The 24,092-nt window shown below is 35.9% G+C and overlaps 1 protein-coding gene across 3 annotated transcripts in view; it reads right to left on the bottom strand.

Moving 5' to 3' along the window:
- ITSN1 (intersectin 1) overlaps positions 1-24,092 on the bottom strand; it is a 102,503-nt gene that overhangs the window by 62,138 nt on the left and 16,273 nt on the right. For all 3 annotated transcript variants that reach the window (XR_004842305.1, XM_035896486.1, XM_035896485.1), the window contains exons 7-15: positions 21,310-21,410; positions 20,588-20,651; positions 18,292-18,429; positions 17,224-17,339; positions 13,425-13,687; positions 12,454-12,603; positions 12,133-12,273; positions 6,653-6,740; positions 6,344-6,483 (exon numbers count right to left, since the gene is read on the bottom strand). Coding sequence is in view for 2 of the 3 variants with exons in the window: in XM_035896486.1 (XP_035752379.1) it covers positions 6,344-6,483; positions 6,653-6,740; positions 12,133-12,273; positions 12,454-12,603; positions 13,425-13,687; positions 17,224-17,339; positions 18,292-18,429; positions 20,588-20,651; positions 21,310-21,410 (1,201 nt within the window). In the remaining variant the exon portion in view is untranslated. The remainder of the gene's footprint in view (positions 1-6,343; positions 6,484-6,652; positions 6,741-12,132; positions 12,274-12,453; positions 12,604-13,424; positions 13,688-17,223; positions 17,340-18,291; positions 18,430-20,587; positions 20,652-21,309; positions 21,411-24,092) is intronic.

Here is a 24,092-nt window from a genome sequence, read left to right as displayed (position 1 = left end):
GATATATGCCACTTTTACTGCCAAATAGAAAAGTGGGGAAGTTGTAGCTATGAGCCATGCTTCCATGTCTGTCTGGAGCAAGTAGTTTCTTGTACTGAGTACATACAGCAGGATCATTAACTGCTGCAACACAGCAGTTAAGTGCTGCTGCCCGCTCTGGTCCAAATAACTGTATTATTTTGTTTGCTTATTTTGTCATTTTATCTATATGCCCAGCTAAGTTAGGATCTCAAGGGACATTTTAATACTTATTTATGTTCTTCGTAGACATTTTAACACATTATTCCCTCCCACTTAAGCCAATGTGCTAGGTCGGTATTTTGTTAAGGTATTTTTCTGTGACATACCTGTAACAGTTAAGAAAATCTAATCTAGCTTATACTCCTAGCACTTTATGGAATATTTTTAAAGATAAAAAATGCAATATGTATCCTTCTTTGCATTAGCTAGGAGGAAATAAAGATTTGATCGGTATCTCATGCAACAGATATGTGCTCTGTTGGCTTTGCCAAGTACTAGTGGAAGGGTGGGGGAGAAAGAATCAGCACCTCCCACAGTGTTATAGGACACCAGTTGAACAAAATTATAGTAACACTTGAACAGTCAACGGAATGAGACATTTGCCAGCTGAATATTCAGCACAGTCCTACACTCATCTCTTACAGACACAAGCAACTTAAAAGCTGTACATTTACAAATCGTATATTGTAACTCCAAAGACATAACAAAGCTTTGCTTGTTTCTGGTGTGCAGGACAAAGCAAAAATGTCTTACCTTAAAAGCAGAGAGAAATTATTACCTTTCCACTTAATTCACAAACAGACTAACAAGTATAATTTTGAGATGTTACAATAGCCACATAATATTGAATATGAATTAAAATATGAGTTTCATACAGCAGAGTAATATTCACTGTATCAGACAAGTCATATTGCTATGAAAACCTTAACATTAGAAATGTAGTTGTTTAAGCCCAAATTTTGCCTTTTGACAGAAATACAATAGAACTTAGGATACTTCAGGGATTACAATACCAGGTTTCCACCAGATCTTCTCCCCTTGAGACAAACCAGAGCATTTGATCACAGAGGAAAGAACCCTACAGTTCTGTGCTCACTGAAGCTTTCCCACAGCAATACTCTTCTACCCCATTCCTCAGCTCCCAAAGCACCTGCTTTGTCCTTGACAGAGTCAGTTCCTCCTTTCACCCCATATTATAGCTATGGGGGATTTGATAAAGGGAATGTATTTCTATCTCTCTCACACTTGGAATCACAAATTACAGTGCTGTGTAGGAATATTTAATACGAAAGTGTTTTCTTTTTAAAAATTCTGAACATCATGACCAAAATAGGCAATCAACATAAAATCTTGAAGTTTCATATAAGCAAAAGACAAAAATAACTAACTAGTACCTTGCCCAGGTTGCAATTCAAGGCACACTCCTCATCTAGGCAGTAAGGATTAGATAAATAATCAAATTATAAACTCTTCTCTTTGGTTATGTTTTAGCGCTAGCACCTCTTATTAAATACTAACTTAGTTAAACACTGCACACTCATCTGTTTATGGTAAAGTGAAGCACATAACTGGAGGAGGTTCATCACTCAGATTGAGATAGTTGTGTACTGCCTGAGTATGGCATGGAGACCTTTAGAAAGGAGTCTAAGTAGTTGACGCAGCCCAGGAGAACTGCCAGGCACTGCAGCATTGCATCTTCCATTGCCACTGACTGGAAGAAAGAAATGCTCAAATGTAAACAGGCATTCATATGCAAGACTTGTCCAGTGCACACTGACTAGACAGGGACTGACAACAACTGGAACATGACACAAAATGTAAAACATTTTTAAAAATTTGATTTTACTTGTTCACCACTTTTTCCAGGCACTGAGAATAGCTTCTCAGCAAGACTAACATATTTCACAAACACTAATGTAGTTGTCTGCTCCTGTGCAGTAACACAGATAAGCTCTAAATACCTGGTTCTTCTATGCTATATGAAATGCTTATTTGGTCTTTGGAGACAAGAACCATATTAAGAATTATCTTTATTGCTTTAATTGACAGTGTGTAATGGCTGACCTTTGTAAAATTTAAATGTAAATTCACACTGAAAGTAGAAAGAATTTGTAAAGGTCAATTATAGTAGGACTATACATATACAAACCTAATATAAAGCTTTCTATTCTACAGAATTATTTTATGAAGTAGAGAAACTAAACAAGTGCCTAGTTACATTTTACTAATAACTGTATCAATTTTAATTATTGGATTTCCAGGCTAAGATTTTTAAAGAGTAATGGAAGTTAGACTCCTTTAACAATAATTCAAGACACAAAAAAGTGGCCCAACTTTCAACCTTATTACAAACTCAGTCACTTACTCTATAGCCAAACACAGCACAATCCACAAGACTATAATCTTCTCTGATAAAATGCCTCAAATCTGATTTAAAAGGGTATCTGATCAGCTGCAGGCTAAGATATCTATTTCTCTGCCAAACAAGTACTAACAGTTTCCTGAAACCATGTGGTTCTACCTAGCGATATTCAATAAAGATACTTGAAAATACTTGTTTTGAAATATTAGTAACATTTTATACTCCAGGAAGTTTTTGTAAAGGAACCAGATTCTATCAGCATTGCCAACTCTTGAGATGTTAACTTGAAACAAAAGTAACTGAAGTTCTTGAGCTCCAAAGGACTAATCAGATAAAATTTAAATCAGTTGTTTTAGAGGGACAACAAAAGATACAGTGGAAACAAATGTTTAATTTATCTCCCTAGTCACTCATATATGCTATTAAGACATGAAGCAAAGATGAGGTAATTTAACACAAGTATTCACTTACTGCAGAACATAAAAGCTGTAATATGGAGGCAAATGCAGTGCAATCCCCTGTATGCTACTATGGTGTTAACAAGTTGACCCATAACCTAAAATATATTGGAATATTAGGTAAACCTTACGGTCTCATCAATGAAAAAGGTACAGTAGATACTAGTTACATGGTTCATTTTATCTTGTACTATCGCAGTATGTTTCCGTATTCACTGTCAGTAGATCATGGGTAGCCTATTTCAGGACAATGAATCAGTAAGGGAATTTTGCAAAATTTAAAGATATATTCACATAGGAGATAATGTAACCAATATTCATAGCCAATAAGGACTAAATCTCAACAGCGATGACAAAGGTTATAATTTAACGTTGCTGTCAACTTCACTGTTTCTTAAGCATTTCATCAAAACTAATCTGGTATGTACCTTGTACTCAAAAAGAGCAGTAGCTTACATATTTACAATTTCAGTTCAGTTTTCTATTAAATTAAGCATTTTGACTCGGTAAAGACATGTATTACTCCCTCTCCGTGTAGAAAATAAGCTCAAAATGCTGGTAAATGGTATATACCTAAAGAGTATTTAGATAAGCTTTTTTTCCTGGGAGTTCGCCAACAGCACCACATCATTCTGCTGCTCGTCCAGAAGCTAGTTTTATTATAGAAGATAAGGCAAGCACCAGTGTCTCTCCATCACTTGTCAAGAGAAAAAAAACTGCACATGACAGTGTCAATTATGGTGCTGCTGTCCTAACGGCCACCCCATCTAACGTGCATCTCTCAGTTAGTACATTGAAGCACAAAGTAAGATAAGGTCATAATAAAAGAAGTCTATCAGTTTTAACCTACAAGATAATTTAGAAACAGCCTTGATTAAAAATGGAGTTTTAAATTTATTTATTTAATAAAAATACATTTTAAAAATAAACATTTCTGTATTTCCCATCTTTACTTATTTCCTGTTAGTTTAAAAGATAAAAAGCCTTTATTATATTTAGAACTCAGATATGGTGGAATTTTTGATTCATTATTTGAAAAGGTTTTACATTTAAATGTGAGCATTATACACTTGACTGATAATTCTACAAATTGCAAGGTACTGTAGCACCAAATGAGCCTGCTGTATTTATGGACCCAGTTACTAACAAGTTAACAAAAAGTTCTGTTAATTGGGGAAGCTATTAATTTTGCAATTATTTATAAGCCATTTTCTACCTATTTCAAATTTAACAGTCAGCTTTCCAGTGGCAGTTCCTAGAAGTTGTCACAGATTTTTGATTGTAAAAATATCTGAGAATTATGCAAGTTCCTGGATTACTTTGTCTTGAGCAATATTATTACCTAAGAGATAGGCATATTCTGCCTTGGTTTAGGAACACAGCTTCCACTTCACACAAACCCTAAAAAAAGCTGAGTCTCAGGAAAGCTTTCACTAGCTCTGTGCATAAAGTCTCATATACAGGGCATTCCAAGAGCTCTCTCCACAAGAGCAGCAGCTATTAAATCACTGCTGCACACACAGCATCTTCTAAGAGGTTTCTCTGGTAATGGGAGTACTACAACCATTCCATGCTGAGTCCACAAAAAGATATATATGCCTTTGTAGATATTTAAATCCAGTAATAAAATCATCCAGGCCCCCAAAAATACACCTTGCACATCTAGTGAAACTACAAAAGGGAAAAGATACAACTCTCTCTGAATTAAGCTCCCACCTTTCAGTCTCAATCGTACAACTGCCCCACTGCCTTGTTTTTGCCTCTTAAACTCATCTCTTCCAAGCAAGCAAAGAAAGCTGCAGCAAGGCAAAAATACCAACATACAGCATCAAAAAGTGGTCTTCCTATTAAGCACTGCTTCTACGCATTATGAAATGAATACAATATCCTCAAGCCAGAGGAAGCTTGCTGAAGTCTTCCCAAATAACTGCCTACATAACTAGCTTTCATCATTTAAAGTGATAACTCTAAGTACTAAGAATTGAACACAGAAATCAATTTTCCCATTAATCTGCAAAATAGTTTACAATTAGACAGGGCATTCTTCACTAGATGGCAGACATTCTGATAAATCCATGTCTTCATTTAATATGCATTTTCAATTTTTAATTATCATTAGCTTCTTATTTGTTAAGTTGAGGTTGAGACCTTCAGTATTTAAAAGACTGAATTCTGTTTGTTTCACCGGTTTTGGAGGGTTGTTTTTTTTTTTTTCTACTGTCAGTGTACTAAGATTATTCACCCCCTACCCATTTACAAGCTGTTTAGGTCATTTATGATCAAACCAAATGCTGACACTAATTTTAGAATTAATATCCTTTGGTCATGTTTATCTGCAAAACACTTCAAAAGGACTCCACTTCAAAAGAAAAAAAAACACCCAAAAAGCACAACATGTTAACATGTGTCCAAAAAGCATATATAAAAAAAAGAGTGAGGTAAACCATTCTGTTTTCTTTTAAAATAAATTGTGAATGTTTTGTTTGTTTTGTCTCTCTTATGGCTACGCAGAGATTCTCCCCTTTCTACTTCCCTGCCTAAGATTGTGAGAGTAATCTTTGAATTGGCATTGAAACAAGTAGTGGTGTGGTCTGAAACTTTTAATTTTTCCTATAATTGTTAATAGCTTTAATATTAAAAAAAAGCTATTTGTTACTTAACTTCAAACACGCCTTCCATCCTAAAGCATATGATGTAATCATAGTTGATCTAATTTCAAAACAACTACAGTAACATTAATGTACCTATTATAGTGCTTTTCCTTCCAAATACTTGTAGCGCTATTTATCATACCTTGCAGGAAATAGAATATTTTTCTAGTCAGCTTACAGGAGAAACAATGAGTTGAATTAGCAGATAATTTACTTGAACATTAGAATATTTTATGAAAACATGAAAAAAATGAATGCTATTAGATGTGTTTAGCTAAAGACTGATTTGTAACTTCTCTCTGAAGAACACTTCCTCTACTGACTTTTACAACTCCTGTAATTTTCTTGTGCAGAAATAAACAAAAATCACACAGTTTTAACAAAAGACTGATCAATAAAGCATGAAACCACAAACAAAAGACAACTACATTCAGGAACAGGTATGAGCTTACGAACAGCAGATAGAAATTCTGCATGTCAGTAGAAAATCAAGTCTCTCCATTAAAGCTTTCAATTTGAAGTACTGATTCCAGCAGATTTGCTGACCTACTACAGTCTTGCACCTCTTTGATGCAAAAGGGCAGAAACTGGCAATTTCGTATTTGCAATCATGGATCTGGAATCAGAGCTCAAATTTAATCTGCAGAAACTATTTAAGAATAAATTGATTCAAACTCTGAGTTTGGATGCTAAGTAGTTATTTTCTTTAAAAAAAAAAAAAATTATTTGAGAATGTTCCCAAACCTGACATTCTAAATCAATCACTGTAGTTCAAGATTTTTTTTCCATAATCAAGTTAGAAAATAATTAACTGAACATTTAGAAGAAAGGGTTAGAAAGTCTAGGATTACCTTCAGCTGATTATTGAAAATATCAATTTCCTGAAGTTTAGACCTGGTTTCTTTTTCTACTTCATCTAGCTGGTCTCGAAGCTGTTGACGTGCTAGTTCCTTGGCTTCCAAGGCTCTTTTGATAGTAAGAAGAGAGTCTCCTGTTTTCAAACATATTGTCAATTAAGTTTTTTCTTACATGAAGAATAGGTCGTAGAAAGCAATATTTTTCAACATGCATCTTGCAACACAAAAAAAGAAATTACAGAGTACACTGTCCAAAGCAGAATCATGTCCTATACAAACTTAGATGTAGAAAAATACACTTACTGTGCAAACTGTTCTGTTGAACTTGCTTTAGCTGGTCATTAAGCAATTGCTTTTCTGGAATCAACCTTCCAAGCATCTGCTGAGATTCCTGAACAGAGGACAATGGGGAGAGAGAAAACAAGAAGAGAAACAGACAAAAAGGTAAGTGAGTGATGACCTTAGCCATAAGACCTCTCATCTTCATTTCTTCTGAAATTCCCCTACTTTTTCTCTCACGAAATTATGTATTATTGCTATTAGCCAACTACTATCTGCGTGGTACCACCACTCAGACATAGTTCTCTGCCAATATGAATAAGTGAGCATATAAAATTTAAGCATATTACTTGAGAATTGATTCTCATTGAATACATAATTTGGCTTGGAATTACTTGAAATTCAGGGCAAAAAGACAAGGATGGATTTCAGGAAGTGTTCAAGCAAGCACTTACCAACCATTTAATTCTCATTTTAATAAATGAATCTTAACTTTGATCAGGAATAGAAAGGCAAATATTTACAGATTATTTAAAGAAGAGAAAATAAAGGCTTTCACTTGAAAGGAATATATTATGGCCAAAAGCTATGCAACACAAGCTCTGCTAGATGAGAATACTTGAGTCCGAGATCTCTTGACTTAGCACTCTTGAAAGAGGATTATGATCTCTTTTAATTTCAACACACAACCATAAGATTGTACACCGATATATTACCGGAGACCCTGCAAATGAGAAATTCCCCCTTCAGTGGATCATATATAGATATATATATATATCTCATATATAATCCCCGCTCTTTCTGGAGGATGAAGTGCTACTTCACACACCTTTCAAAAGCCTTGACCTCCAACTTCAAGTTGTCAAAACATATCATAGAAGCATGATGTGAAACAGCTTATTTTATAAAAGACGCCTGAGTGTCAACATCCCATCTTTCAGATAAATTAAGTAATTTATTTCAGCAGTTGTCTTGAATTGCAGGCTTTTGAGGAATCAACTACCTGACAAGTTCAATTTGTCATGAAGGATTGCAAATGACATAATATGATCCTAAGAATAAATGTCACCGCTCAATACCAGAGTGAGTCCCATGAAAAGTTTTTAGTTTTTGTTCCAAGAACACAAGGCTGACTGTACTGACACGACTTCATAGTTGTCCCACTTTACTCATGGCAGTCTTTGATTGGGCCTCTGCAGTGTACAGCTCAGATTTTAAGATTATGCGATGAGTGCAGACTATTGTAATCTCTTTCTGTTCCAAAAAACATACTTACATAGCACAGCAGAGTCAAGGACTTTATAAATCCACAAAGTATCAAAATTAAGATAAACTATGCATTTGACTGTTAGGAGTCAAATGTGTCTCCCACTGTGCATTGCCTATAGGATCAGCAGATCTTTTTCAGCTCTTCAAGGATACCATGAAGGCCAGATACTCCTATCATGGGACTATTATTCCCTACCTAGAACCAAATGAGGAACAGCAATATATAATGCATCATTTTCCAAATCATCTGCCTGAGGGGGCCTGCCTCCTCACACTTTCCGTTCCACCACACCCTCGCACCCAAATACCTGCATGCCTCATGCCATAGTTTGGGATGAAAAATTTAAACAGTATTATTAAATTAGCATAGCACACAGGCATTGTGGAAATGAAGCTTTCAAGTAGTATAATCCAAGAAAGGTGACATCTGGTAGACTAAATGTACTGATGGATAAAGCTCAAGAGGAAAGGAAATCACCTTTCAAGATGCAAGGATATCAAAATTGTATCATTCCAATTTAGTTCCAAGAACTATTTAAATAAGATAAACAGCAGAATAGATGTCAAAATGAAACAGGATTTACAGAAAAAGTATCATTCTTCAAGCACAAAAAGTAACATAGGACAATATTTCAGGGTGGAATGTAATCCTAACCTTAGTTATTTATTTTTAAAGGCCAGAATACTTCTAAAGTCCAGACTACTCAATCTCAATATACAGAGTAGTTCAGAGAGACAGAAAATGCCAAGGGATCATGAGGGTCAAGTTCTGTTTCCTAAAATCACAGACAACCATGTAATAAGCATCTATTCCAAGAGCATCCACAACACACTTTTCCACATCCTTTAGCTGTACTGAAGAAACAGATGAAAGAAATTAATGGCATCCCTAACACTGAAGTTCCATGCAACAAGAAATTTCCAAGAATTCAGTAATGTCCCATATGGCAATAGAAGGCAAGCAAAACAATCAAAAACCAATTCCTGCCTATCTAATGAGGGGAAAGTTCACTTCTGGTTCTACGCCCTGAGCAAGAGGGCATATGAGAAACTGAGATACCACTATGCGTCTTCAGTCTCTGCCACATACCCTGCTTCCAGTGCTTCAGACGAAAGCCAAATTACTTGGGAGTCAAAAGTAGCTCATCAAGGAGACAAATAATCACTGCAGGTAACTAGCAGAAGCCCTGCAGACAGTATAAACATGACTCAAACACATACAGTTAAAGTGTTTGGAAGACGGGATTCTTCTGGACACGCCTGGAAATACCGCTCTACCAGACACCACAGATTCATACAAATAGCACAAATTTTCATCATCCAGGATTAACTGTTATACAATTTCTTCCACAAGTTTAATCAAACTCCATCTTGAAACTAATTAATAGGTTGAAGAATAATTACTCCTTTGAATTAACTTACCTTTCCACAGCAAGTGCCAGATGTATTAAACTAAAATATTTCCAAGTGGAGACATATCATCTTATAAAGATAACTGACAATACCGACTTCTTAATCTTTTGGAGAGTTCAGAGGATCAAAATCTCCTTTTACAACAGTCATTTACTGGTTTAGTCTTTCCTCTACAAATTAGATAGTAAAATTTACAGGATATTTGAGAAACGCATCTTTTTTTCAGGAAAAAGCTATCCACTCTTTTAGGTTCTCCTCAGATAAAATTTGACCTTGGTCACTAAGTAGTGACACTTCTTTCTGGGATCACAATTGTGATAAACCCCTTAAGAGACACTAACTGAAGTATTAGTGGTAAAAATAAATGATCACCTGAGAGAATATAATACCATAAAGCCACAGCTATTGATGTCAACCTAAAAAAATAACACCTCAAAACCAAAAATCCAACAAAACAACCACCAAGAAAGGGAAGGATGATTTTCATTACAGAAGTGCTCTTACAGTCATTGTGAACAAAACGATTTAGAAACTAAATAGGCATCAGCTAAGCTGCTGGATACATCCCATCCAGCACTAATTAGAATTACCAGAGACAGCTAAAAATCACTACAAATATAGTAGTGATTCCAAAAAAAGAATAAAATATAGTTAACTCTGCAAAATTCATTGTACTTTGCCAGCTGTTTTAATAAAATTTCAGAGCGGTGTCAAAATGCTGAAGATAAAAAACCCAAAGCTATCTGCTTTTTGACCATTGTGATTGGGTAGTACGTAGCACAAACTAAATGTCAGGGAGGTGAAGAATCACTCTGCCCTCCTTAACTTTTCCTTTCATGGTGATGTGGTTAAAATCGATGCGCAAAAGCTGTAGGTAAGCAAAAAGCACATATATGATCAGCCAGAAGAGGTGATTAAAAATTAAAAAAAACTGTTAATGAGTCTACAGAGAACACTGCCCCTGATTATCTAGTAATTTTTAATAAGCTACTTAACCACATCTACTTGTAGATAGATTATCTTTCTCACTACTTGTTTCCCAATAGTGCTAGTTTCGCTTTTTTTTTTTTCTTCCCTCTGCGCCTTCCATTTAATATACCCAGCTGTGGAAGCTCATTCCAAATTCTTGATAATAATATTTTCTCATGTTTTTTTTACAATGTCTGTTTTAATAGGACCCTATCCCAACTGTAGCACATTGGTCTTTACCGTAACATAAATTACTTAGAGCTTTTTACTGTAACGTACCATTTTTTTCTTCTTCATTTGTTATATTATGACAAAAGCAAAGAGATACTTTATCTTTTCTGACTACAGAGCCTAACTGAACAAAAATTGCCAAGTTAACAGGAATGACAGATGGAAGTAGGAAATAATTCCATTCAATTTGTTGAAATAGCATTTATCTATGAACGGCTATGTAGCTGCTTAGCTTCTTCTCAAGTGAGTTACAGTATCTTAGACCATTTCTGTGGAAACCTTTTGGAATAAAAGGGTTAGAGGGAAATTCAGGTGGTTGTTGCTCTTACATGGCAATTGGCTGTGTACAGCCATAAGTAGTCTTTAACTTATTCAGGTCAATGGGGGCTTTTTCATGCATTTTATCAGGCATAGTCAGTTTTTTGTCTCTTTGAGCCAGTACTACTAAGCGTAACTTAATTTCCTACATTTGATTCAATGCTGTTGCCTTCCTTTTCAATTGTCAATTCAGGAGCATTTCATTAAAGAGAGAAGAGTAGTTTCAGACCTAGCAATGACAGTTGCTTATGTCACAAGCATCCCTTAGTAGCATTTCTTGTTTGCTATTGTTTGCATCAAGTGGACACAAACACTGCAAGAATGATCCCTAAATTATACTCTTTCTTTTGGCAGCAGCTTATAAAGATGTCTTGTGAAAGCGTAATAGTGTACACAAAACTTGAATAGAAATGTAAGATGTTTTAAGAAAGAGGAAAAAAAACCCAAAAAATACTTATACATAAAACAAAAAACCTGAACTTTCAAGTTCTCATTTTGTTCAGATGAATGTACTATATTAATTATGCTTAGAAAGTTTAAATAGAGCAGTAGGATTAGGTCTTAAGATAGGTTTTACACCAAAGCCCTCATAAGTGTGAGGTTGTCTTTGCAGTAGTAGAAAAGTACTGAGAGCCCCCATTACTGGCCAAAAATTAATTCCAAACAGTATAAATTATTTAATAAAGAGAAAAACCAAACACTACAACTCATCTAGAAACCTTTACAAATTGCAAAGAGTATTCTTTCGCTAAAAGCAGGCATTTGCTCAATTCCATCTTTAATTTGACAGAGAATTTTAGATAGAGCAGTAGGAAAGACAAATGCCAGGGTTAGACCAAGAACTAACTGGTTTAGCTGGTAACTTCAATTTTGAAAGTTCATTATTTTGTAATTTAAAAAAAAAAAAAACAAAACACATCTTCAATAAGCCACTTGACTGAAGTCAATTCTTTCTTTCAGCAAACAAACAGCAATCACTGCCAACAAAACACATCCATAACATTTCATTCTCCTCATCCCCCCAAACACTTTATCACCTCCAGCCAAAACATTTATTTACTGCTCCCCACAACAGGATTTGATGACAATGAAGTGATAAGCACAGACGCACCATCAAGCGTAGGAAGCAATTCCTAGATATGCCTGAATAACATTCATTTAAAAGAATGACAAATTATCTACAGCAATTCCTTACGTACAAGGAACAACACATCATATATTGTGGCAAGTTTGCTTAGGATACTGATGCAGTTGAGGAGGTCAAAATGCAAGGCTAAGAACAAAATTAGAGATTGTTTGCTCACCTGTAGCTGCTGTTGCAAATGGGTGATTTCTGCAATTCTCAGTTCTCTAGATTTATTTGTACTTTCAATTTCTTGTCTTTGGGTAGACAGCCGACATCTGATATCCTGAAGCTTTCCCTCCAACTGATTCTTTTTATCATTCTTTAGGAAAAAAAGAAAAGAAAAATATCTCTCTTTTTTACCAGAATGGTTTTTCATGCAAGTCAGGATCTAAAAAGTACTTGTATTCCATATTTAAAAGTTGAAATTATAGAAAGTAAACATGGCCATATCGTAGTCACTACTGTGCTTGTGTGTTTTATCTGCAACATGATCACTTACTAGAGCTTCCAGCTCAAATTCTAAGGTCTTCTTCTTTGCCTTCAAAACAACTATGTCCTCTTGTTCTTTGTTTCTTTGATTTAGTAATTCTTGCCGACGATTACGCTCCCATTCAAGTTGTCGTTGCCTCTCAAGTTCCCGTTTTGCAGCCTGTAGCATTTAAAAAATAAGATATGAAATATCTATTTTGATAAACTATTCTAATAGCTGATATTCATATTCTAATGTGCAATTAAAACATTAATGCAAACACACTGCTAAACTGGGGACTAAATATGCACCTCTATTTAAGCACATACATTGCTCAATTGTTTAAATGCTCACTTGAAAGCACTGGTGAAATGGGGCTTCACTGTATAGCAGGTAGGTGACTAAACAAAAAAATCACTCCATTTTAATCAGTTTCCCAAGATCCAATTTTTTGATTTAATAAGTTGTTTCATATTAAGCCTTCAAGAACTCTCCAGGATAGCATCAAACCTCTTTCCAACCTCCAACATTAGACATTCTGCAGCTTTGCAAAGAATAAAATGCTACTGCGCTGAATGCACCATCATTTGGCAATGTGAGAAAGTAACAGCTTTTTAAGTTAACCAGTATGTGTTTTCTTTAGCAAATTAATTCATCACAGGAAAAATCATGAATGCCACCAATGCCCATTGTTTCCTTTGTTCATTCAAGAATCTCTCTATATCAAAGAAAATAATAATTATTATTCTTTTTCAAGAAGTCAGAGGTTAGGAGCACATTGTCCTAGATCTAAATGTCTCATCCATTCGTTTCACATGAAAAATAAAGAAAGAGATAGCCAACTCTTTCATTACCTTCAAAAACTCAGAAATTTAAGTTCATTCTTTAAATGTTTGCTTACTAAAAATGACAGCAGAATATTCAGTGTGCACATTACGTTTTGTTCTAATCAAACACAGCTGTGAGTAACATAACCACCTTCCTTTTACCCAGTTGGTTACCTCTCTTCTTTCTATTTCTTTCCTCCTTTCCTCTTCCCTCTGCCGTTCCAATTCCCGTTGTTTTTCCAACTGTTTCTCTAGCTCCAGTTGTCTTTTACGTTCTTGCTCCTGCCGCTCACGTTCTTTCCTCTCCTGCTCTGCCCGTTCCAGCTGTGCTAGACGTTCTTGTTCTTTGCGTTGCTGTTCCAGGAGAGCTTGCCTCCGTTTTTCAAGTTCTAGATTGCCACGTTCAAAGTTCTCCCGTTTTTTATCTTCAAATGTAACTTTAATGTGTGGAAACATGGGGCAAAGGAGAATTAAACTCTGGTACTGACTTAAAGAAAAATAATCCATATATGCTGAATCAAAGTGAAACAACCTTCCAACAGTACCAGATGCAGCTCTCAACTACTGACAATACAGCTCTACAGGTAATTCTAGGTTTTATCATTAGCATTTATATTGTAGATCCCCTTAAACTTACGCCCTCAGGAAACCAACGTGCGAATTACAGTTTCCATTCCTCAGGCTTCTAGGTTTCTCCACAAAGCCCAAAAAGTGGGTATAATTTAGACTAACCATTCACCAGGTAATCCTCTGTGAGGACATAGGATCTGAAGTTCCTCTATACATTTGATAACAGTAGCAGTACAAGAACCAACACTCCAGTTACTATAAGGCAAGGAATTCAGCTGATTATATTATCAAAAAGCCATTATGCAAATGACCAGATTGTATTTAAACTTGGTGTTCTCATAAGATTACTCATTACTGTCAGGAAAAGAAATGGTTTGATTAAGTTCTTGAGCAGCTGAACTCAGGAGGACTGGATTCCTGCAGATTCACATTCTCATCACTTACTGTCCTAAAAGAATCACCTCAGTTCCAGCATGGGTTCCCTGACATTCTTCTACAACATTAGGGACTGTCCTTCCCGTGTTCCACATTCTTAGGCCCCTCCCTCACAGTTCCTCCGAATTGTTCTTTCTACTTCACCTTCTGTTTTTTTTCATATCCTATATATCCCATTCCCATACCCTGTATTCTATATTTCTCTCCCTGCATGCCCAACATGTACGTTTTTGGCATGCAAATCAAGTTAAGAGATAGCACATATTTACTTCAAAGCATGCGTACATTGTTTGACATGTTGGCCTGACATCTGCTGAAACAGTTGATTTCTTGTCTTTTTCTAAGTTTGGCCCCCTTTTCTATTGCCAAACACCAATTTTCATAACACTTGAAAAAATTTAACCACTTTGATGTCTGTCAAATTTGTTTAAAATTAGCCATTGGGTTCAAAGAATATTAAGACACAGACTGATAAAGAATGCAATTATAACCGCCACTAATTTAGGAAACCAAGCAAAAAGTAATAAGAGGGGGAGGGGAGGGGCGGGCAGGGAATTTATGTCAAGAAAGTCAGTTAAAAGGAACAGGTAGAAGGGCAAAACATTTGCAAGTAGCATGGACATTAAGATACCATGTTCAAGGCTCAGAAAACACATACCAGTAAGAAACACCACCAGGTTCTAAGAGGGCTGCCCAACAAGCTAGTATGGTTACTCAAAATCAAGGTAGCTACCAGAGATAACAAAACAAAGCATATCCAAAGTATGAAAATAGAAGAGAACAACTTGGAGCAAATTAAATAAGTAGTTATTGGCTTGTGTTACTATGCTTAAGGGAAAACTTCTAAAAGGTTATAAAACCCAACAATAAAACTCTTTCAAATGTCTCAAAAGAAAAAAAAAAAAACAAAACACACCACCTAACCAGATTTAGCAAAGCCAATGAAGCAGCATTCGCTCATCACTACTAAGTGAACTTTACAATGGAAAATTCATACATCTAATACTGTAAAAGGCTTATAACCTCTAGTTCCTCTTTAACTGAAAACAGAAATGGCTTTATAACAAAAATAAAACTAAAAAATGAAGAGTAACAGGTTGCCAAACCTAGAAAATGCTAATCCGTAGTTCAAATACAAAATTCATGAACTACTAGCTGTGCTGTGCAATCCATCCTTTAATCAACATCAGTGCTCTAAGACTAGAAGATGACAAACGCAACACCAGTCTAAGAAAAAACAGTATAAGGATTCTGAAAGCTACAGACAAATCAGTCTGCTCCCATGCTGGGCAAAGCAGCAGAGGCTACAAAAGACAGAGAGGTAGGTAGTATACATGACTAAACATGATATCATGGAAGAACCAATGCAGGAAAGAGCTGTCCCTCAACTCTAATAGACCAAATTGTATGAATAAACAAGCTGAAAAAGAAGATCAGGTCAACAGAAGAATACTTGCGTGATTTTGAAGGCTAATAAAGAAACAAAGCCAAAGCAGTGGTTGACATTCCTGACACTACAAACTACATAGCAAAATCCTCTGATTCCAGACAGACACAAGACTTAGACCACAAAGAGCCAAAACAGGAGAGTCATCTCACCTGTGACCAAATGTTTCATTGTGAGACCTCAGTGAGGTCTGCTTCAGCAGTCCCTGCTGTCTCCCTCATCCTCCTACAGCCAGAAATTACCCAGCAGACTGCCAGCAACAGTTAGTTATAAGATACAAACCAAAGAGTTGTATCTGAATTTCTCACATGCACATCCCCTGAACTACCCTGGTACAGAAAGAGACAGAAGGTCCTTGGGAACTAACGAATAGTTAAAAGATTAGAATTAAAGGGTGAAATAAATTACCAACTTTCACAATGACAGAAAGATTCTCAGTAGCCTCCTTCAAAGATCTCTACTAGCAATTGTGCTGTTCAATGTGTAACAATGACCTGGAAGAGACTGTAAAGTAGTAAGACAGCTTCTGGAGATGATGCCAGAGAGTCATGGTATTAAAATAAAAACCTGACTGTGAAGAGCTTTAGAAGAATGTCACAAAACTGAGTGATCTGGCAATGAAGAAGAGGAGGAAACTCAAATGTTAATGACTACAGAGGATTGTACATGGGGAATAAAAATAATCCTAACTAAACACACAGTCTTGAGCTCTAAAATGGTTAACAGATTTGTGGAAGGATGTTGGCATTACTGTGGAAAGTCTTCTAAAACATCAACTCAGATCTAAGCTGTGATCAAAGAGGCAGTACAGTGTTTGGAACCAATTGAAAAGAAAAAAGTAATTCAGAACAAAACAGAAAAGCATTATGGCACTGTACAAATCTGTCATGTTGCTACGTCTTCAACTGTGTGACATTCTGGTCATCTTAGAATAAAATAGAGCAAAAGTAAAGAAAGTACAAAGAATAGTGAGGGGATGATAAGAAGTGTTAAGACGTCTCCTAACATTTAGCCATTTAACATGTAGGCTTTCTACCCTTTCCTCCCCCCACTTTCTTTCTTTTTTTCTTTTATTTTCCCAAAAGCAGAGATGTTAAAGCTTGTATAAAAAAACCCCATACTGTTACACAGACTGCACTGAAACAGGCCTCTGTACATATATTGTGAACTTTTAAAGAGTACATAAGCCAAACTACACTCCACCTAAGTCAGAAGATGGAGGTAGTAAAAAGTTTTTATTGCAGTCCTATAATAGGGCTGCGAAGTGCTGCCTCTGTTGAGAGTACATAAGATAAGCAGCCCAAATGTCGTTCGTAACTCCACTGTCACTAACACAAAGGATCATGCAACAGTCACGAATTAGCTGGACCAAGCAATGTCTCAGTTATGCCTCTGACATGTCACAAACTGATCTGAAAAGAAAACATTTCTTAATAAGCTTTTCTAACTCCATGCATATAACCTGATGATAACACCTCTCTGATAACAGCACACAATACATCTCTATTTTTGTTTGCTCACCTGGTAATTTCTTTTCCAGTTGCTGCTGTTCTTCTTCTAATGCTGGTTCTTCTGGTAACCTTTGGTCTACAGATACTGAACTTACAGCAGATATGCCACTACCAGAGCGTACTCTTCTGTCAATAAAACAATAATTCCAAGTTGCTTAGAAGAGGCTTATGCCTGCCAAATTTATTTATGATTTAATGATGAAATCATAAATTAAATGCAATGATGTAATGTTTAATGACATTTAATGTTCCCTCAATGTTGCCCAGAAGATTTTATTCAGCCGTTGCCATTAAGATAACAGTATCCTCTGGGAGTCCCAACAGCACACACTGCTGAGAAACCCCAGTTCAAATTTCACAGCACCATGCAACTTATAGATGCGTTCAACGCTGTCCCCAAGATTTCTTACTTGTGACCAGTCTGAAGTTGGGGAAATGCTCATGTAAATTATAGTAAACTTTGCAAAGACAGAGGAAGAGCTCACTACAGCCAAGCTAAAAACAAGACATGGAATAAACAAAAAAGTTGTCATCTTCAGGAGGATACTTCAAGAACAGGAAGATATGATTGTATGCAAGCATTTCTTTCTTTTGCTGTTACTGTCTTCCCACCCATTTCTCCACAAAAAAAGGAAACAGGGAAACAGAAGTAATGACTCACCACTACTATTCACAGATACAACTGTATCAAATGATATCTGAATTTGCTACAGTGTAAATTCATAGCACGTTTTGAATTCCTATGCATTCCATTTGCTCTACAGAAGGATAAGCTTGAACTGCAACACTTTAAATTTATATGGCCAGAATGAGGAAATTTTGGAAGGTATGCTAGCATAAAACATTGACCAAAACTGTATTCTTACAAGGAATTCTTGCTACTTCCAACATCCAGTACTTGTAATAAAACCAAAAAGCTAGACAAGTATTTCCCAATGAAAAGGCACTCTGTTGCCATAGATGCAGTACAAAAAGGAGAGGGGTTACTTTTCAATCCCTTGTACTTTACACACATAGGACAGCTTTCCCAAATAAAATAAAAATTTAGGAGCGAGATTCCAGAATTATAACCAGTTACCTAAATGAAGGTGGAATATACTCTGGAGGCAGTACAGGTGGCAGTGGCTGACCAGACATAGCTACATCAATTAAGTGCATAGCCAGAATAAACTCTTCGGCTGTAAGTTTTCCATCTTGATCGATATCAGACAGATTCCTTTTTAAAGGAAAAGTACAAAGTAAGTAAATTCTTAAATATTAAAAAAATTACTGTTAAAAAGCATTGTTTTAACTTATCCAGTTCCAAATTAATTCAATTTTTCATACTACTTTGTTTCTTCAAAATAAAAAGCAAAAACCAAATGCTTCACTCTTTCACAAATTTCTCATGCATGTCTGCCTTGAAACTACCCTTATAGCCATGGCTTCTATTTCACCTGTTCCTCAAGTGCTGCCTGTACCATATGCTATATAAGCAACGTTAATCAATGGAGTTTTGTTGAAGTGAAAATCCCCTACACAGTATCATTTAGAAAAGAATCATGCTCAATACGTTTGGTAGAACTTTTTGGTTTGGTGTCCTTCATCCTTGGAGGCTCCAGTCTCACATTCCAGAGCACACATTTGCATTAAAATCAAAGCCATTAACATTCTAGTCCTGACAAGCACAAAAACATTTTAGCATTATGCACATATTAAAAATTATGGAGTAATGTCTCTGGACGGCCTAAAAACCAGTGCTCCAACAGATGCACAAAATGCTTTTACTAATATTAAGGTGGCAATGGACAAAATTTAACAGCTTAAACATCAGCTTCGTTTCTCTAGCATGCTGCACTCTAATCATGAAGGAAAATCTCCCTTGATACTGTGAAAATCAAAGGTAAGCAACTGATACATTCTCTTGATGTCTCAAGGTAGAGAACTTTGTTTATGGGATTTAAATTTGGAAGACAATTATAGCCCCATTTGATCTATGCTTGTGTTATTGAACTCCTCAGCTGGGGCACAAGAACAAGCCAGTAGAATGAAAGTCTAGCATGCAAGGATATAATTGATCAGCTATCCTAACAGTCTGGGTCCACATCTTTGTTTCAGAAATACCGAAACAGCTGCTACACCCTGCACATCAGTACTTCACTTTGTGTACCTATGAGTCAGTGAATCCACCCCCAACAGAGACTGACAAATCTTGCCCCAGAGAACAGCAACAGCGGTTCCACTGCCAGAAAGTATCAGGAAAGGAGCAACTCTGAGGACAACAAACGCTGTAAAATCCATTCCTTATCTCAATAGACTTGGCAGTTTTGAATGTCAAAAATTAAAAGAGTTATGTTTAGAACTCCTGAAGTACGCTGACATCATTCCCCTGCCCACACAACCTACTTAAGTGCTGGCAACAAGCAGAGTATTTTTTTTGCTAATCATCTGCTGGGTATTTTTTTTTCCTTATAGTAGCTTTGTTAGAAAACAGAGAAGGCAAGAGTGCTTTTTAAGATATAACAAAAACATCAGTGCTTAGCAAAGAAAGCAAGTGTCATTTACTGTCGCGTTAGAGTGACACCTGACATCCTCACACAGAAGTCATACGGGTTAGTGAGCTAACAACTGTTTTCAAGCAAAGACTTAAAAAGTATAGAAGTTAATTAGAAATAATTGGTAGAGGGCAACTGGAAATTAAAAATATACAGAAGCAGCATGAAAGCCATTTGAGAAGTCACCAAAGACAACCTTAAATCAACAATAACCAAGTACTACTCAAGCAATAAATTAGAAACATTATATAGTACATGGGAAAGCATGACCTTCCAAAGTATGATGGAGGAGAGAGACTAATCCATGTGACAATAAGAACACAATAAGCTTCAGCAAACATAAGTTGAAAGGAAAAAAGAGTAGCCAAGACAAATCCTTTTAAAATCCATTCTTTTAAATGTATGTAACTCCAGCCCCTTGGAAATAAGCCCTTAGACACTCACACAAAAGGCAGACAAGCCCCAAAGCAAGTATGGTTCTGGATTAAGCTCCTTGTGCAAATGTGAAAGTTTCACTGGTGCTGTCTCACATAGCACTGCGGATATGGAAGACATAGGAGGCTGAACATTCAGCCTCCCTAAAAACCCCATAATTGAAACCAAACTTACGAAACATCTATGTGCATAGTGTAAAAGATGCTCTTTTTTACTTTTGTGAAATAACATTAGTTTAAGCATAGCAGTGCAGATTTTGTTTTATAAAGTTATACATTAAAAAGAGCAATGTATAATAATTTATCAGTGGAGGGAGATTGAAAAGGGAGAAAAACCCCACAGTATACAGTATAGAGGATTAAATACAGTTTCCAGTTGGGTAGAAATTGATAGATTTATTTTTACCATATTGTAGCCAGCTGAGCCTGGGGTAAACTTGACTGCATAAGAATAGTTCTTGCTTGTGGACCTAACAAAGTAAAACAAGGATTAACAAACAAATAAGCAACTTTCTCCTTTTCTTGCATTACCAAGTAGCTACTGCACAAGCAGAGCTTAGTTCTGAATAGGTAACACTGAAGAGATGTTATCAGCATGAACAGGCTATACATACTGCTATCCCTAGGCCTCCCTCCTTGCCCCTGGAAGGAAAATGTTAAAAAATACATAACTCTTCCCTTCTCCACAACAATCACTCAGATTAAAAAAAAAAAAAAAAAAGCTATGAAAGGCAAAGAGATGGTCCCAGAAACAGTAGAACTAAGCCAGTGTACCATTCTAGTTACTTTCTGAAACTGGATAGGCACCCTCATCAGTGGATGAACTGAACACTGTAAATAGCTGCACAAGTTTTTCATGTAACCCACTGTACCCTTTCAAAGAATCATTTCCCAGTGCCAATGTACTTGGCAGAAAACAGACAAAAGAAGGTGATAAAATGATCCCAGATACGATAAATATTTGTTCCTATAAGATCATTAAGCAGTTGGGAGATTTGAACAGAAAAATATTGATGGTGACAGCAGAGAGAGATGAGAATCTGTTACTACCTGAGTAGCATTCTAAATGCTGTTATAACTGGCCTTCTACAGTTCAAAAAAAGGAGACAATAAAAACTGCTTCAATACCTGTTAAGTGTCCACTCATTGTTTTATCATGGCTATTGAACAGCTGTCTGTACTTCAGTCTTGATGACTGAGGTACAGCCCACTCTGCCACAGGAGGCACACTAGAATTAGAAAAAGGATAAGGAAGAGGGGGATGAAATGTAATTTTAAATTTAATCACATGAAGCTAACAGGTACAACAGGATGAAGTGCTGCACAGAAATCAAGTTTTATTCCTGAAATGGTTCTTTTTACAAATACTCCCTTCAACAACTTCCCACAACAGCTTTGACTTCTTGTTTGAAAACATTTGTCTAATTCAGTGTCTTAGATGATGTTTTTTGGTACAGCTGAATGACAAGCCTAAGAATTTTGCATTTTTCTTTACTAGCAGGGAATTAAGTAACCCAAACAGGTTTAGAGGAGGTAAAAGCTTTTACCTAAACATGTAATAGGAAATGCCTTACCACAATCAGCAAAAGTAGTATTTCATTTTACCCTTTAACTGATTGTCTTAGCCAAATAATTCATAAGCTGATAATGGCAAACAAATGTAAAATATGCTGAAAACATAGAAAAAAGTGTGAAAAGGCTACACTTGAAAGCAATCAAAGTTTCTCGTAATGGAACTCAACTGACAAATGTAATATTCCCAGTTCTAATTTGTCCACATAACAGGTTGAGTGATGTTATTTGTAGCTATAATTTCCCATACTTGAAGGCTGACAAGTCTTCATAGTGAAAAACAATAAGCACAGTTTTTCTGCCTTTAGGCACATTCAAACTGTCCTTTTTTGTGAAGGTTGGGAAAAACGCACAGTTTTTCTGCCTTTAGGCACATTCAAACTTTGTCCTTTTTTGTGAAGGTTGGGAAAACAAACAAACAAAGGCACCCAGATTAAAAAAGCATTTGTAACAGCATACCAAATTACAGTTTAAAATGAAATTAAAAAAAAAAAAAGGAAAAAGAAAAAAAAGAACCAAAACCACCAAATCCCTTTTCCCTGGTCCACTGAGCAGACAGCATGGTAAGATCTTTCAAAAGTTGAGCTGAGAAGGAATACATGAATACACTACTAATTGACCTCATATCCTACTCTACATGACAGGACCCTAAACAGCCAATGCCTCTATTTCTATTTTCTATTTCCAAACTATTGTGCGTTAACAATACTCTTCTCCATGGGAGCAAAGCAAAACCAAGCTGCATCTTAAATAATGAAAACAAGAACTGAAACTTTAAAAAAAAAAATAAAAAATAAAGCTATTTAATTTTTATCCATTTGAATTCCTCCCTCACCAGTTTTGCTAGATTTGGAGTTTCCACACATTCAGTCTACTGTTGTCTTACGTACGTATGTACTTTGATCTGTCAAGTAAGGTTACTGTACATTAAGTAATGAAACTCTCCTTCATGGATACTCAAATGGTAGTTTTGGAAGAAACAAATGTTGGAGGACAGAACAGTTGACTCATGTATGCCAAACACCCTGTATGCCAAGAGTTCACTTATGGTGACTCAGCAGAGTGATAAAAGCACCATAAGTGGAATTCCGAATTTCACCCTTCTCAAAATTCAAAATAATTCTCAGCTACAAAAAAAAAAAAAAAAAAAAAAAACCAAAACCAAACCACTTAAACTTTTTCAATTCAATGGACTTGGCTCTTCCTTGCCTTCCCTAAACTCAGCAAATCAATTACCTTGCTATCCATTTTCTCCAAAATAAATCTTGAAGACACAGGCCAGTTCATCACTCAGCACTAGCAGCAGTCTGTGATGGAATACTCCCTTCAGTGCTAGCAGACCTTTCAGAGTTACTGAAGTAACTGTTATTGAGCTAAGGAAGCTCCAGCCCCGGCCCAAGCAAATTCAGAGAACCATGCAATTGCACCTCAGAAAAGAAGTCATCTCACCTGAGGTTCAGGCCTCTGTTTGCAATAAAAGTGACCAGCAAGATTCAGATATAGTTAATCTCAAAACTATGACAGCCCTCTTATAGAATACCTAAAAGCCATTTCAGCTGACATTCCCTGAACTTCCTTCATTATAAATACTAAAGGCATTGTTATAAACAAAGCAAATAACTTCTTGTACCTCTAGAAATTATATCAGAGCATCACTACTATGTTCCTGACAGTACTACATTTCAAAGACAAAAAGAATTGTTTGTTTTGAAAGATTCTGAATTCAATTTGCCAATAATCAGTAGTGTTGCTTATCTAATACCACAAGACAAACCTGCAGAAGAAAAATGAAAATAGAAATAGATAATTAAATAATGTCCCAAGCCATTTGCTTCTTGCAAAAAAAATCTGTAGCATAGACCTGTGAGAAAGTTTTGATTTGTAAAGACTTTAGGAAATTACTGTCTTACCTCCTCTAATGAAGTTTTATTTTGCTCAATACATTTCTTCATAATATAGTAAAACACATTTTGCCTGACCATACATTTTCCTAGGCCTTGAAATAATCTAAAAGCCTTTTAGGTGATTTTTCATGCAGAACTTGAAGAATATATAATAACAGTTATGTGAAGTGCATCTAAAATGAGAGAACTGTTAAGTATTTTGCTTTTAAAACTAATCCTAGAGTTGCTAATTTTTAAAGAATATCACCTGTTATGTTTTCACACTAACTGGAGTGCCTGTGCAGTATTACACAATGCAGATTATGTTTACAGCAGCAAATGCTTTTCTAAAAATTAAGTTTTCAAGAGTCTGAAAACAGTGTCAACACATACTGTAGTAATAGTTAATTACAATATTTCAATGATTCACTACTCATGGAGCATTCCTTGTAAAAC

This window comes from Egretta garzetta, unplaced genomic scaffold, assembly GCF_000687185.1.
Source record: "Egretta garzetta isolate BGI_Z169 unplaced genomic scaffold, ASM68718v1 scaffold45, whole genome shotgun sequence".
Lineage (NCBI taxonomy): Eukaryota > Metazoa > Chordata > Aves > Pelecaniformes > Ardeidae > Egretta > Egretta garzetta.
Note: the sequence above shows the minus strand (reverse complement) of the source record. Positions and strands in the feature narration are given on the sequence as shown.